Source organism: Podarcis liolepis (genome assembly GCF_965112155.1).
Source record: "Podarcis liolepis genome assembly, chromosome: 6".
Classification (NCBI taxonomy): domain Eukaryota; kingdom Metazoa; phylum Chordata; class Lepidosauria; order Squamata; family Lacertidae; genus Podarcis; species Podarcis liolepis.
Window position 1 is genome coordinate 95,829,588 of NC_139559.1, and position 14,828 is coordinate 95,844,415.

At 43.1% G+C, this 14,828-nt stretch overlaps 2 protein-coding genes across 4 annotated transcripts in view; one reads left to right on the forward strand and one right to left on the reverse strand.

The window, feature by feature from the left end:
- Positions 1–14,828, reverse strand: part of LOC310708573 (sterol O-acyltransferase 1-like) — a 175,369-nt gene that overhangs the window by 90,177 nt on the left and 70,364 nt on the right. The gene's annotated exons all lie outside the window — the stretch shown is intronic.
- The window catches only part of LOC310708570 (sterol O-acyltransferase 1-like), a 69,199-nt gene that overhangs the window by 43,649 nt on the left and 10,722 nt on the right, over positions 1–14,828 (forward strand). For all 3 annotated transcript variants that reach the window (XR_014527088.1, XM_083507145.1, XM_083507146.1), the window contains exons 7-13: positions 3,206–3,313; positions 3,870–4,152; positions 4,902–4,980; positions 5,533–5,614; positions 8,973–9,018; positions 10,127–10,256; positions 12,674–12,771. Coding sequence is in view for 2 of the 3 variants with exons in the window: in XM_083507145.1 (XP_083363271.1) it covers positions 3,206–3,313; positions 3,870–4,152; positions 4,902–4,980; positions 5,533–5,614; positions 8,973–9,018; positions 10,127–10,256; positions 12,674–12,771 (826 nt within the window). In the remaining variant the exon portion in view is untranslated. The remainder of the gene's footprint in view (positions 1–3,205; positions 3,314–3,869; positions 4,153–4,901; positions 4,981–5,532; positions 5,615–8,972; positions 9,019–10,126; positions 10,257–12,673; positions 12,772–14,828) is intronic.

Genomic DNA, 14,828 nt, shown 5'->3' on the forward strand with positions numbered 1-14,828 from the left:
GTGAGAGTCTCTGTCTGTAGAGTTGGAACAGATGCGGCTGTAACGTAGTGCCTGGCTGTATACAATGGACTGTATACAATGGACTACCTAGGCAGAGGCAAATAGTTAAGGCTGTCTTGTTGTTTTGTAAGATTGGGTGAAGTCGGATTAAAAGGAACGCGCCAGCTACAACCATAGTGCTGGAGTGCAATAGAGCTGAAAGGGGTGTTGGGTCTTCCATTGCTGCTGGGAGTCATAGGTGTAGTCCGAATTGGGCAGATTTGTCAGGGGAGGCGAGAATTAGGCCGAAGAGGGGTAGGAGAGGCGGGTTTTTTGTTTGAATGGTTATTTCTTGAATATTTCAAGTTGCTAGGTGTGTTGCAAGTCAGGCAAGGGCTAATATAAGTCCAAAATCTCCTACGTGGTTGAAAATAATAGCCTAAAGGGCTGCTGTATTAGCATCAGGGCGGGCAAATCATAATTCCCACACTTTCTCAACCAACGAAAAGTTGAAATATATTATTGGCTGTGACAAGCATTAATATGGCTAGTAAAAATACTAAGAGGTATTTGAAGAATCGGGATATGTGGGGGTCTGGTGATATATATCAGTTAGCGAATTCAAGGATAGATCATGTAACGAATAAACTAATTGGGATAAATGTGAGGGGTACATGTCTAAGATATTAATATCTCTATCGGCAATGTTAATTCATGTAAAATTGGTTGTTGAGTCTTCTGTGCCATAGTTTATGAAAATAGCTAAGGGGATTAGGCTGACTTTGAATGCCAATTGTACAGTGGTTTTTGCGTGAAGCATGCCTCATCCTATTATGAAAGGAATTGGGTTTATATTTGTGAGAACAGGGTGTGTTAGGATAAATAGGACTGTTAGCATGGTTGAGTGTAGGAAGAGGTCGTGCATTTTTACTTGGAGTTTCACCAAGATTTTTGGTACCTAAAACCAATGGATTACTACTTTCCTATAGAAGTAAGAGGTCTAAGGATTTCATCCTTAGTTATTTGAGTTAGCAGTTCTAATTGTTTATACAGCTCTTGGTAAACAAGAAGGTAGAACTTTCTATCTCAGTCATAGTCTAGTGTTTTTGGTAAACTATATTTACAAGTGAATAATCCTGAAATTTGGGACGCGGGTGATGCTGTGGGTTAAACCACAGAGCCTAGGGCTTGCCGATCAGAAGGTCGGCGGTTCGAATCCCCGTGACGGGGTGAGCTCCCATTGCTCGGTCCCAGCTCCTGCCAACCTAGCAGTTCGAAAGTACGTCAAGTGCAAGCAGATAAATAGGTACCGCTCCGGCGGGAAGGTAAAAGGCATTTCCGTGTGCTGCTCTGGTTTGCCAGAAGCGGCTTAGTCATGCTGGCCACATGACCCGGAAGCTGTACGCCGGCTCCCTCGGCCAATAAAGCGAGATGAGCGCCGCAACCCCAGAGTCGGTCACGACTGGACCTAATGGTCAGGGGTCCCTTTACCTTTTTTTATCCTGAAATTAGGGTGGGTTTTAGAATTAGAAGTCCTAGGGGTAGCAAATGTAGGATAAGGTTAAGATGTTCTCGAGCATGGGTTGTAGGGAGAAGGCGAAATTGATTTGAAATGGCTCCTTGTTGGGTTATTAAGAATATGTATCGGGAATAAGTGGCAGTAATGAGGGTTTCAACCCCGGTGATGACGGTGGTGGGGGATGATCAGTTAAATAGGGCAGTAATAATTAATAACTCACCAAGTAGGTTGATTGAGGGGGGCATGGCTGTATTGGTTAAGTTAATGAATAATCATCAAGTTGATATTAATGGGAAGGCAATTTTAGGCCTTGTACAAGAAGTAAAGTTTGGGGGTGTGCACGCTCATAATTAGTGCTTGCTAGAGCAAAGAGGGCTGAGGAAGTTAGGCCATGTGCAATTATTAGGGTTATGGCTCCGGTCAAGCCTCATGGTGTTTGTAGAATAATAGCAGAGGTTACTAGGCCCATATGACTTAGGGATGAGTAGGCGATGAGAGCCTTTAGGTCTGCTTGTCGTAGGCAAATTGAGCTAGTTATTACAATACCTCATAGGGCTAAAATTATGATCGGGAATATGAGGGTAGGTGGGTAGGGGTTTAATATGGATGAAATACGAATCAGGCCGTATCCTCCTAATTTTAATAAAATTGCGGCTTATACTATTGAACCAGCGATTGGGGCCTCTACGTGGGCTTTTGGAAGTCAAAGATGTAAACCATATACGGGTAATTTGACTAAAAGGCAGAGCGATCCCGGTGGGGTGCCATCGCAGCTGCGCCCCCACAAACGGTGTGCCATGCCCCCAGGACATGCACCACGCCCCTGCGGGCAGCGTGTCACGCCCCTGGGATGCGTGCCACGCCCCCCAGGACACACGCCAGCTACGCCCCCACCTGCTGTCCGCCCCCTGGTGCATGAAGCTCCGCCACTGCCTGCTGGTTGGAAACAGTTTGGGAATCTCTTTCTCCTGTACAGCGGCACTTCTTTCCATACTACCCCCTCTAAAAAGTGGTGAAGGTCTTATATTTGTTGACAGATGAATTTTGCAGAACATATGCAGAGAAATTGCACTGAGAAAGAGTGATCGCATGTTACATTTTTTTTTTTATAATATTTTTTATTGCTTTTTTTTCCAAGATCAGAATTCATCGTCAATAACACAACAAAAGCGGTTTTACAAGAAGAAAGAAAAAATTAAATAAAAGAAAATTCACTTTTCCAGATCTTTTGTCATAGTCAACTGGACTTCCCCACGTCTTCCATCCCCTGCTTTCTTTAGAATAAAAATAAACAGCAAATTGATACCTTGTTTCATGTGTTTTTGTACTTTCATCTAATTATAAATTCTAAAAATTTAAACTTTTCACAGTCATAACTTAATTTCCGTCGTCTTCAAATCTCAATACTGAAGCATGTTTTTCCGTACACTTAGCAAATTCTCAACATTCATATAACTTGTAATGTTTTTGTAAATAGTCCTTAAATTTTTTCCAATCCTCTTCCACTGCCTCTTCTCCCAGGTCTGATCGCATGTTACATTTGAAGGAGAAAAAGCAAATGGCCCAGGGAAGCCATGGCCATATCCTCCGAATCTTCTGACCATATTCCTGTTGCTTTCAGCTCTTAAGTTTAATCACTGGAAGTCCTGGAGTTTGTCCCCACCCCCCGAAATGTTCTAATGTACTTCTTATAATTATTTTCCTCAGTGAGCTATTTGAAGTGAAAGACATCCGGACCCTACATCATGTGTTCCTTGCTTTCTTCATCATGATCATTCTCAGCACCCTCATAGTAGACTCCATTGATGAAGGAAGGTAGGAAAATATTGAAGGGATCAGCTGGAGGTTTGTTTGTTTTTGTTTTGTCTTAGTGTTGGACTTGAGTCATTTCATACCTGAACCAATGAAAATGTATCTGCATGCAAAGTCTTGGAAGATGTGGAGCCCTCCCAGTACTAACCGAAGGGCTGCAGGCTATGCCACAATAACTACAAGTTTTCCCACATGCGTGTGCTTATCCAAGGGGTCCTGGATCTCTGTAGGGGTTGTATCTGTCTGTATCTCTGTGTTCTGTGCTGTATAAAACCTTAGGGTGTATACTTAAGTTCAGTATTCGTTTCATAAGTTTTACACACTGCCTGATTCTAAAAGGAACCTCAAAGCGGTTTACGAAAGATAAAACAAGAAAATCATGGAAAAAATCACAACCATACTCTAAAACATGCAAAACTTAGAATACTAAAACAGATTAAAATTACCTCAACTTTCATTATAGAATTCCTTAGCTGTTACTGATTTAACCTGATGGAATATATATTTTAACCCAAGTATATGATTTTAACTTTCTGTGCTGTTTGAATCTCTTTTGAAGGTTGGTGGTGAAGTTTGATCTCCTGGTCTTCGTTTTTGGCAAATCCTCTGTCGTTGCTTCCACTTGGCTTTACATGTTCCTGTCCACCCTGACTGTGCCCTATGGGCTCTTCCTGCTGTGGGCCCAGGGCTACCATGGTTCCTCCCACAAGACAATCCGCTCCGCTTTCTTTGGGGGTCTCCTCATGATCTTCCAAATATTTGCGCTTGGAGTGGTTCCAACTTACATTGTCATTGCCTACCGTTTACCACCGGGTTCTGCTGCCATAGTGGTCTTTGAGCAGGTGAATTTCATGTGGAGAGCTAGTTTCTTCTGGATGTAGCTCAAGGTCATTTCACAAAGCTTGAATTAGCAAAATGCTGCTTTATGCCAGGATTTGAGTCCTTAGCTAACCTGTAATTTTGTCAAAATAAAAAAATCCCTTCCAGTAGCATGCACACTTCTTCAGATACCTGCATGCACACGAAAGCTCATACCAAGAACTAACTTAGTTGGTCTTTAAGGTGCTACTGGAAGGGGTTTTTTTATTTTGACTATGGCAGACCAACACGGCTACCTATCTGTAACTGTAATTTTGTGTACACATTCTACTTTTGCTTCTGACTGACTTGGGGAAATATTAACGGTGACAGGTTTTCATTTTTTCCAAGAGATTGACCCTGAGGGTGTTAGAAATGGTCAGATGCAAAAAGAAACTCACCATAATTCTTAAGGTCTAGTAGGTACTTCTGTTTTCAGATATGCTGATGGTTTAAACCACTAATAACTTGCTGCAAACACCCTCTTTTTGAGCACAGTGATGGAGAGAGTAATGCCAGTACAACTGGAAGCATTCTTGGAGGATACAGATTCTCTCAACTTCTTGCATTCTGGGTGCAGACCTGGCTTGTGACTGAATCTGCTTTGGTCTCGCCTTCATCAAAAGAGGGGCAGAGGAGCTTTTGATGCTATTGACCATGGTATCCTGCTGGACCATCTCTCACTTAATTGTAAGATGTCAAATACATTTTATCTGTTATTCCACTCCTTTAGGTGCGCCTGCTGATGAAAGGCTACTCTTTCATTAGGGAGAATACTTCTCGAATACTTTCCTTTACGCCACAGAAGACAAGTGAGTGACTGTTTCCTACAATAATTGTACAGCTGTGGTGATGAATGCACCCTCCCTTCTTCCTGTTCTGAGGGCTGGGTTCTGTGACATGGAGACAATTCAAAGACTTGTTCTAGTTCAGAAGAATGTGTGTATGGGCCTCCCCATGTTTTGCAAGATTACCAATACCATGCAACTTCTCAGTCTTCTAATGCTTATTGGAATAGCATAACATCTTGCAAAGGATATAAGAGAACCCTGGGTTTAGTGGAACAGGGAAAGTGCTCTGACAATAGGGGGCTTATTTGGGGTGGGAGGGCGTCAAACCTGGGGTGGACTAGAGGTAAGGGACTTGTCACAGACTTGCCTTACTCATTGGGGGGGAAAGTAGAATAAGAATGGCATACAAATCATCTCATTGGACTGAGAAATTGTATAAATTTATTACTGCTAAACTCAAGCATTAATGAACAGTTTGAGACCCATAGAAAATAGGATGGAACCCTGTGGGTTTATTTTTTAGTGTGTGGCATTATCTGGTACTAAACGACTCTCTCCCTTCTGCTTTTTCAGACACCGTCCAAGTTCCTAAAGTTTCCCAGTACCTGTATTTCCTCTTTGCTCCCACCCTTATTTACAGAGATGCCTATCCCCGGTAATGTCAATGTAGTTGCTCCATTGTGACTTGGCAGTTCTTATAGCCATTGTGATGGTGAGGTTGGACTGGATGCATGCTTCATAACAGAGGGCATAACACACAGGTTGGAGACCTCAGGCCCAGGGGGCAGGTGCAGTCCTCTGCAGTGGCGTAGCATGGTGGGGTCACAGTCACAGTTGCCCTGAGTGCAAAATGGTTATGGATACAAAAGTTTAACACTCGGGGCAGCCTCAATATAACTGCACATTCTGTCGCTGGGGTCCATTGAAAACAGCTTCTCCATGCGAACCAGGAGTGACCTCTCCAGACCATAGAACGACTCTTCTTATGTCTCCTGGGCGGTGCGGATAGTATTAGGCAGTTGAATGTGTTTCCCTCCCTCCCACCCAACCCCTCCGCACGGTCCCTGGCAACCCACGCTACACCACTGGCCTCTGAGCCTCTCTATCTATTGCACTACCCACTTTTGCCTCTGACCCTACCCACTGCTGGGTCTCTAACTTAACTCATGGTCCTGAATTTCAGTGGGTCTTCTCTGAGTAAAGGTTAGTTGAAGACAACCATTTGTTTCTCTGAATTTTCCCAGAGCAGGCCTAGTAGGATCCAAAATGCATTGGTTCAGTGCGTATCTCTTTTGAGCACACTAGTATTTTTTGCTTCTGGTTCCAGTAACAAGTGCTGAGTCTGACCATTTTGGCTTTAAGATATTCTACACTTCATGGGTTTTGATGGGTTTTTTATATATAAGGTTCTAGAGTTCCTTTGTAGAAGTTGCTGTGTTATACAGTACGGGGTTGTCTTTCTATTTTCCATGGTACAGTGGTGCCTCGCAAGACGAAATTAATCCGTTCCGCGAGTCTCTTCGTCTAGCGGTTTTTTCGTCTTGCGAAACAACCCTATTAGCGGATTAGCGCTATTAGCGGTTTAGCGGCTATTAAAGGCTTAGCGGCTATTAAAGGATTAGCGGATTAGCAGCTAAAAGGCTATTAGCGGTTTAGCGGCTTAGAAAAAGGGGGGGAGCGAAAAAAATCGGAACACTTGCAAGATGTTTTCATCTTGCAAAGCAAGCCCATAGGGGAAATCGTCTTGCGAAGCTGCTCAAAAACGGAAAACCCTTTCGTCTAGCGGGTTTTCCGTCTTGCGAGGCATTCGTCTTGCGGGGCACCACTGTGTTCCACATTCTCCAATCTGTATATCCTATTGCCCTCAACTACTCCTTTCCTTCTTTATGCAAAATAATGAACTGTTAAAAAAATAATAGTGCAGCTGCACATTTAGTAAAGCAGGCCATTTGAGCAAAGTCATAACTAGCAAACAGACTTTCTTACTTTAAATATTTGCTGTTCTGGAATAGAAATTGGATTGTGTTTACTGCAGACTACATCAGCTCTGCTATTATTATTTCTTTTGCACTTATTACCGTATTTTTCGCTCTATAACACGCACCAGACCATAACACGCACGTAGTTTTTAGAGGAGGAAAACAAGAAAAAAATATTCTAAACAAAACAGTGGATGTATGATTTTTGTGGTTCATGCTGTGGCCACAGACATGTGATCTGACGGTGAGTTTGGCGTAGCCCAATGCAAAAATCCTGAGGATCCATGTGGATCCATGCTAAAGTCGCCCTAAAGTCGCAGGGGCGCTGGGGGAGTGAACAGGAAGCAGGAGGAGGAGAACAATCCCTCTCTCACACACAGACACACACAGTATCAATCCTAAAGTCACAGGAGAGGCAGGGGCGCTGGGAGTGGGAAGCAAGAGAAGGAGAACGATCCCCCCCCCCTCTCTCTCACACACACAGTATCCTAAAGTCGCAGGAGAGGCAGAGGCACTGGGAGTGGGAAGCAAGAGAAGGAGAACGATCCCCCCCCCTCTCTCTCACACACACAGTATCCTAAAGTCGCAGGAGAGGCAGAGGCACTGGGAGTGGGAAGCAAGAGAAGGAGAACGATCCTCCCCCCTCTCACACACACACAGTATCCTAAAGTCGCAGGAGAGGCAGAGGCACTGGGAGTGGGAAGCAAGAGAAGGAGAACGATCCCCCCCTCTCTCTCACACACACACACAGTATCCTAAAGTCGCAGGAGAGGCAGAGGCACTGGGAGTGGGAAGCAAGAGAAGGAGAACGATCCCCCCCCTCTCTCTCACACACACAGTATCCTAAAGTCGCAGGAGAGGCAGAGGCACTGGGAGTGGGAAGCAAGAGAAGGAGAACGATCCCCCCCTCTCTCTCACACACACACACAGTATCCTAAAGTCGCAGGAGAGGCAGAGGCACTGGGAGTGGGAAGCAAGAGAAGGAGAACGATCCTCCCCCCTCTCTCTCTCACACACACACAGTATCCTAAAGTCGCAGGAGAGGCAGAGGCACTGGGAGTGGGAAGCAAGAGAAGGAGAACGATCCCCCCCTCTCTCTCACACACACACACACAGTATCCTAAAGTCGCAGGAGAGGCAGGGGCACTGGGAGTGGGAAGCAAGAGAAGGAGAACGATCCCCCCCTCTCTCTCTCACACACACACAGTATCCTAAAGTCGCAGGAGAGGCAGAGGCACTGGGAGTGGGAAGCAAGAGAAGGAGAACGATCCTCCCCCCTCTCTCTCACACACACACACAGTATCCTAAAGTCGCAGGAGAGGCAGAGGCACTGGGAGTGGGAAGCAAGAGAAGGAGAACGATCCCCCCCTTTCTCACACACACACACACAGTATCCTAAAGTCGCAGGAGAGGCAGGGGCACTGGGAGTGGGAAGCAAGAGAAGGAGAACGATCCCCCCCCCTCTCTCTCACACACACGCACAGTATCAATCCTAAAGTCGCAGGAGAGCGCAGGGGCGCTGGGAGAGTGAACAGGAAGGAGGAGGAGGAGAACGATAGCTCAAGCACACACACACACACACAGCCCCTACAGTGGCTGATCCAAAATCGGACAGCAAAAAACTGCAGGCAGGGACATAGAGCACGGGGTTGTTTTAAAGCAACCAACCCCGATCCAACCCCGATCTGCTTCTCTCCCTCCTCCCCGGCTCGGCTCGCTGACAGGAGCCGCTTACACCCGCTTTGCAGTTTCAAAGAGAGCCACGGACTGCTCACAACTGCAGCGGATTCCCCTGCCATCTGCAGGCATTCGCTCCATAACACGCACAGACATTTCCCCTTACTTTCCAGGAGGAAAAAACTGCGTGTTATAGAGCGAAAAATACGGTAGTTGCTTTTATTATGGAAAGTAACTCAAAGTGATTTGCTGTCTAGCAGTTGTTTGTAAAATTCTTGCAAATTGGGTTTCAGTTGATGCCAAGCAAGCTCTTGTCTTGATTTAGGTGTAATGACTGTGATTTCTTTTTCTTTTCAGAAATCCTACAATAAGGTGGAGCTATGTAGCTACCAAGTTTGCACAGGTTAGATATTTCTGTTCCTTTGGGGATTCCTGTGTTTCTGCAGATAATTATACAGCCTTGAAAGCTGATAAGAGTTACTGGTTCATAAAAATATGTACTAGCCTACTGGAGTGCACAAGCCTGTATTACTTATTTTTATTTTGGCATTAAAAAAATAGACACAATGCTTTCTGAAGCTTCCATGCCTGTTCACCTGGAATTGCATCCTATTCCCTTAGATCTGGATCGCTGAATGAATAATTACCCCTAAACTAATGACAAACACACCTTCCCATTGTAAGATAAATAAAACAGTTTCACTTCTCAGGATACAATAGTACTAAATGACAAGCCTTCCTAAACCGACTTTTAACCGATGCCTGTGTGCTAGTCCTCTTATCATCTGTAAACATTTTCCAGAATTTAGGAAATTATGAACAGTGCAGCAATCTGTATAGTGTATTTTTATTTTGCCGAGTGAAGCAGGTCAGCTAATTTCAAGCACGGTCGTATTTCTCAAATGGAGACATAGTCCTCCCCTGGGCTGGGCTAGCCGTGCAGTGTCACATATCCTAAAAGTTCAAAGGACAATCTTGGATAAAAGACTACTCTACTCTACTCGTGGGACCTGCTCCTTGCAGGACAATGAAACCGCTCCCACGGCAGCTGCTGTCGGTAAAGCAGGTGTTCCACCTGGGCCCCTCCACATATACACATGCCAGCAGCGCACCTACCCAGGCCTCCCAACTGCTGGCATGGTGAGTCTGCACATGGTGGAGCCCACGTGGAATGCCGTTTATCTGAAAGAAGCACGGACTATCGTAGTGGCACTGAAACGATTGGTCAGCTGTTGCCTACGGCTGCATACACACCGGACATTTAAAGCACCTGGCTCCTCCCACAAAGAATCTTGGGAACTGCAGTTTATTAAGGGTGCTGGGAATTAGAGCTCGGGGGGGGGGTAAAGTGCATGTCTGAGGATTCTTTGGGGAATGTCATGTGCGTTAAATGTATGATGTTTACTCAGCTTAGATCTGTGCATATTGGTAACTGGGATCAGCTTTCTCTCTTACGGATTCCTCCTGTGCTACTTTTATAATCAGGGGCTTTTGTTTTTACTCCTGTCTAGGTCCTTGCGTCACTCTTCTATTTGCACTATATAAGTGAAATATACATCTTTCCTGCATTGCGGAAATACGGTGGAGAGCACTTTAATGTACGAGGGCTGGCCCTTTGCATCTTGCACACCATGCTTCCAAGTGAGTGCTTTTGCGTATCACCCTGGCCCCTTTTAATTCTGGAAGTTTTCTAAGCAACAAATAAATCATCAGATACAGTGGTGATATTGGCAACAACTGGCAGTGTATGGCCTGTTGGATATATGATCTTAGCTTTGTGGTTCCCTGACTTGTAGGGTTCCTGAAAACCTGTTCCTGGAGCAATAGCTTAGGCTGAGTGTGAATCTCACTGTTCTGAGAGAACATGGGAAGTTGCCTTACACTGATCAGACCATTGGCCCATCTAGCTCAGGGTCGTCCACACTGACCAGGAGTGGATCTCCAGGGTTTCCAGACAAGGAACATTTCCTGGCTCTACCTGGAGATGCTGCAGAGTGACCTTTTGCATGCGCTCATTACCACTGAGCTCCTGCTCTTCTCTCTGAACACCTTTTGCAGTATGTTCCTTAGTAACATCAGTCCTGGTAGACTGGAGAAGGTGCGATCCTGCTTCATCCAACACTGCTTTTTAGTCTTGTGTTGGGGATGCAAGCAGTTGTTAGTTTCTGGACTCAGTTCAAAGTGCTGGTTTTGACCTATAAATCCTCATGCGGCTCAGGACCCCAACACCAGAAGGGCTTCCTCTCTGCTGGTGAACCAGCCTGGTCACTGCATAAATATCTTAGGGAGGAGTGGAGGGTGGAACATGGAAAGGGACCCTTTTAGCGGTGGCTCCCTGCTTGTAGAATGCGGTCCCCAGGGAAGCGTGCCTGGCTCCATCATTGTCTGTTTTAGATGCCAGTCAAAAAAACAGACAATGGTTCCTAATGGGAGGGTAATCAGTTATTTACATGGTCATTGTCAAGCGAGGGGCCAAAATCACTCCCCAGGTTCATCCCAGGTAGGGCATTAAATAAGAAATTCAACCAAGGATTCCAGCAAGACAGTACCCTTTTATTAACTTTACTGCAGTTCGCTAAAATGGTGGGTACTGTACTGATCACAGGTTTCAATACACTTTTATATTCTTTCACATACAGTTTACATCATGCTAAATATATAACGAGTTCTACATTGTCCATTATGCATTAGCAATGACATGACATCCTCATGGTCTGGTCATGACCTCCATGCTCTGGTCAAGACCCCCTTACAAGTCATCACTTAGTCCAACAAACTAACCTCAGACCAGAACAGCCAAGTCAAACAATAAACAGATGACACAAAAGTAAATCTTTAACTCAAACAGCAGATTCTTTATCCTTGGTTCTAGTCTATAGAGTCTGATATTGGTAAAGGACTTTATATACCTTCTATTTATATATGCAGGTATATAAAGGTTCAAGCTAACTAATACTTTACCAAGTATGACTAAAGCAACAGAATTATCTAAAACATTAACAAATTTTTAAATAATACTTTTATTAAATTTCTGAACATTTTACACATAACATTCCAATGCATTTTTAAAAAGGGATCTCTTTTCTGTTCTTGACTTCTCAGCCCATTTTCTGTGATGTTTTCCTTATGCCTCCCCCTTTGCTGCAGCCTATTGTTACTCATTTATCATAATCATAACACAATAGGCTCTAATTTTTTCTGTTGCTCTTAGCTGTAAACCTAGCTGTAGTTACATACATAAACAACTTAACCATGCTTTTTTGGAATTTCTAACCATATAACCCCTAGCAGAAAGGCTCCGGTGTTTGTTTGCTTTTTTGTTTTTGGTAAACTCCTTTTTTATCTTTTAAATTCCTCATGGAGTCCCCCTTCCCTCCCGAGAGATGGGAAAGTCTGCTTGCTCAGTTCATGGCCTGAAAACAGAAGCACAACATTATACGTCTTCTAATTATATATATAAAGGTTCAAGCTAACTAATACTTTAGCAAATATGACCAAAGCAACTAAAATACATAGCTTTACATTTGCACATCCGTTCTGTGATTCTCTTCGTCTAGCGGTTTTTTCGTCTTGCGAAGCAAGCCCATTGACGGATTAGCGGATTAGCGCTATTAGCGCTATTAGCGGCTTTTAGCGGCTTATCTGCTGATCGGATCAGCTGATAAGCGGCTTAGCGGCTTAGAAAAAGGGGGGGAGGGGGAAAAACCAGCAGGAACTCGCAAGACATTGTCGTCTTGCGAAGCAAGCCCATAGGAAATTCGTTTTGCAAAGCACCTCCAAAATGGAAAACTCTTTCGTCTAGCGAGTTTTCCGTCTTGCGAGGCATTCGTCTTACGGGGCACCACTGTATTTGCAAATGGTCAAGAGCAAACATCCTCAGATATTGTCCTAAGCAAGGTCAATCAATACTTTCATTGCTTCTATTTCAAGTGTTTGCTATTCTAGAGCCTTTATGGAAACTTGGGGAGCAATACAGAGGGGGGAGGGCAAGCCATTTCCCCCTCCACATGAATGAAATAAATTAGCCTGAAATACATGTTTTCTTCATTGCTCCACAGGTGCATTGGTGACCTTAATCTTATATTATTTACTCCTTCACTTCTGGCAGAATGCTTTTGCTGAGATGCTGCGCTTTGCTGACAGAATGTTCTACAAGGTAATTGATGTGCAAGGCTCATGATATCTCTCTCTCTCACTCACACATGCACAAAACACAACACACAAAGAAGTATTTGCTATCAGTTTTAGAGTGTACCTTGGTTCGTGGAACCCTCCATTTGCTAGAAATGGAGAGAGAGAGAGAGAGAGAGAGAGAGAGAGAGAGTCATTTAGCCATTGATGAGGTTTCTCCTGCCTAGAGAGCCGATCAGATACCATCATTTCTGGACAACCTGTTAATACATTCCTTTACCTCTGGTGAAAAAGAGAACCTGTGCCTTTTTTCTGTTGACAGTCCTGATTCAAAAGCATTTGTTGCTATGTGTTGTGTTACTGGGCTTTTCAGATAGAATTTTAACCTTGCTGTGACTTTTAAACAAATGTAAATAGTTTTGGGTATGGTGTCATGGAAGAAAAGTATGTCCACTCTATAAATAGCAGAACTCACCTGCAGCCTTATTTTAGTGTTGTCATATACTGGCGCCTTTATTTTATTTTTTTATAATTTTTTTATTGATTTTCACAAAATTATAAACAAAACAAATAAACAAACATGGATCATAATCTTATTAAAATTACACTTATTAACATGGTTAAGTGACTTCCTCGCTTCCCCTTGGTTGAATTTCCATGCACTTCCTTTTAACGGTTTTCCAAATCAAAGTTCTTATGAAATTTAACTAAAAAAAAAATCCTTATATCTTTTAATTTTAAAATTAAACATATTGATTCATCACTTAACTTATATGAAATCCTAAGCCAATTAAATATCTGCAAGCTATTTCCAATTAATTTAATTTTACATATTTAACTAAATAATCATTAAATTTTGTCTATTCTTCCTGATACTCCTCCTCCTTCTGGTCGCGGACTCTTCCAGTTAGGTTGGCCAGCTCCGAAAACTCCATCACCTTCACCTGCCATTCTTCCACCGTAGGAAATTCTTGTGTTTTCCACTTTTTTACTAATAAAATTTGAGTGGCAGTTGTGGCATACAAAAATAATTTAACATCTTTCTTGGGCAATTCCAAACCTGTTATTCCAAGAAGAAAGGCCTCTGGTTTCTTTATAAATGTATATTTCAACATTTTTTTTTCAATTCATTATAAATCTTTTCCCAGAAGTCTTTCACCTTGGGACAGGTCTACCACATGTGATAAAAAGTTCCTTCTTTTTCTTTACATCTCCAGCATAAATTATCACAAATATGATATATCTTTGCTAATTTAACAGGGGTCAAATACCATCTACACATCATTTTCATTATATTCTCTTTTAACATTGTACATGCAGTGAACTTAACCCCTTTCTTCCACAATCTTTCCCAATCCTCAAACATTATGTTATGTCCTACATCTCTTGCCCAATCTATCATTACTGATTTAACTTGTTCATCCGTTGTATGCCACTCCAACAGTAATTTATACATTTTAGACAGATTTTTCCCCCAGATAAATTTTTATTATTTTCTTCATATAATCTTTTTAAACTTTTATTGGCAGTTTTAATGCCTTATGTATAATGCTCAGAGGTTCTATTTGTAGTCAAGCAGTATATATATAGACATGTTGTTAAATAAATGAATAATTCCAAGGGATCATACAAATGTGTGTTCTGATCCTGCTGCTGCTTCCGCTTGGGGCCATTAATGATTAGTTTGAGCAGTTTAGAGGACAGTGATAGAAAAGGCCTCTGAATTTCAGCTACCTTCTATATTTCTCTTTTCTGAATGTGGTTTGCAGGTTGCCCCCCCTACACTGAATTACTGCTCATGTAGAGAAAATGTCACATTTGATTTAGCTCTGATCATTTTGGATCTGAGCCTTGGAGACCTAGTGTAGCTACAAATACTGGGACACCAGTGACTTATTCTCAGGGTGGCTGTTTGGGAAGGAGGAGGTTAGGATTTAATGCCTGCAAATGAGCTCTTGGGGAATTTCAGTTATACATTGCAACAGTACACCAGGTGTTCACAGAGATTGTATTGCCAATTGCTCTAAAACACTTGAGTATCAGGAATGCACTTGGCACTTTGATCCTGCAGTTTTAAACACT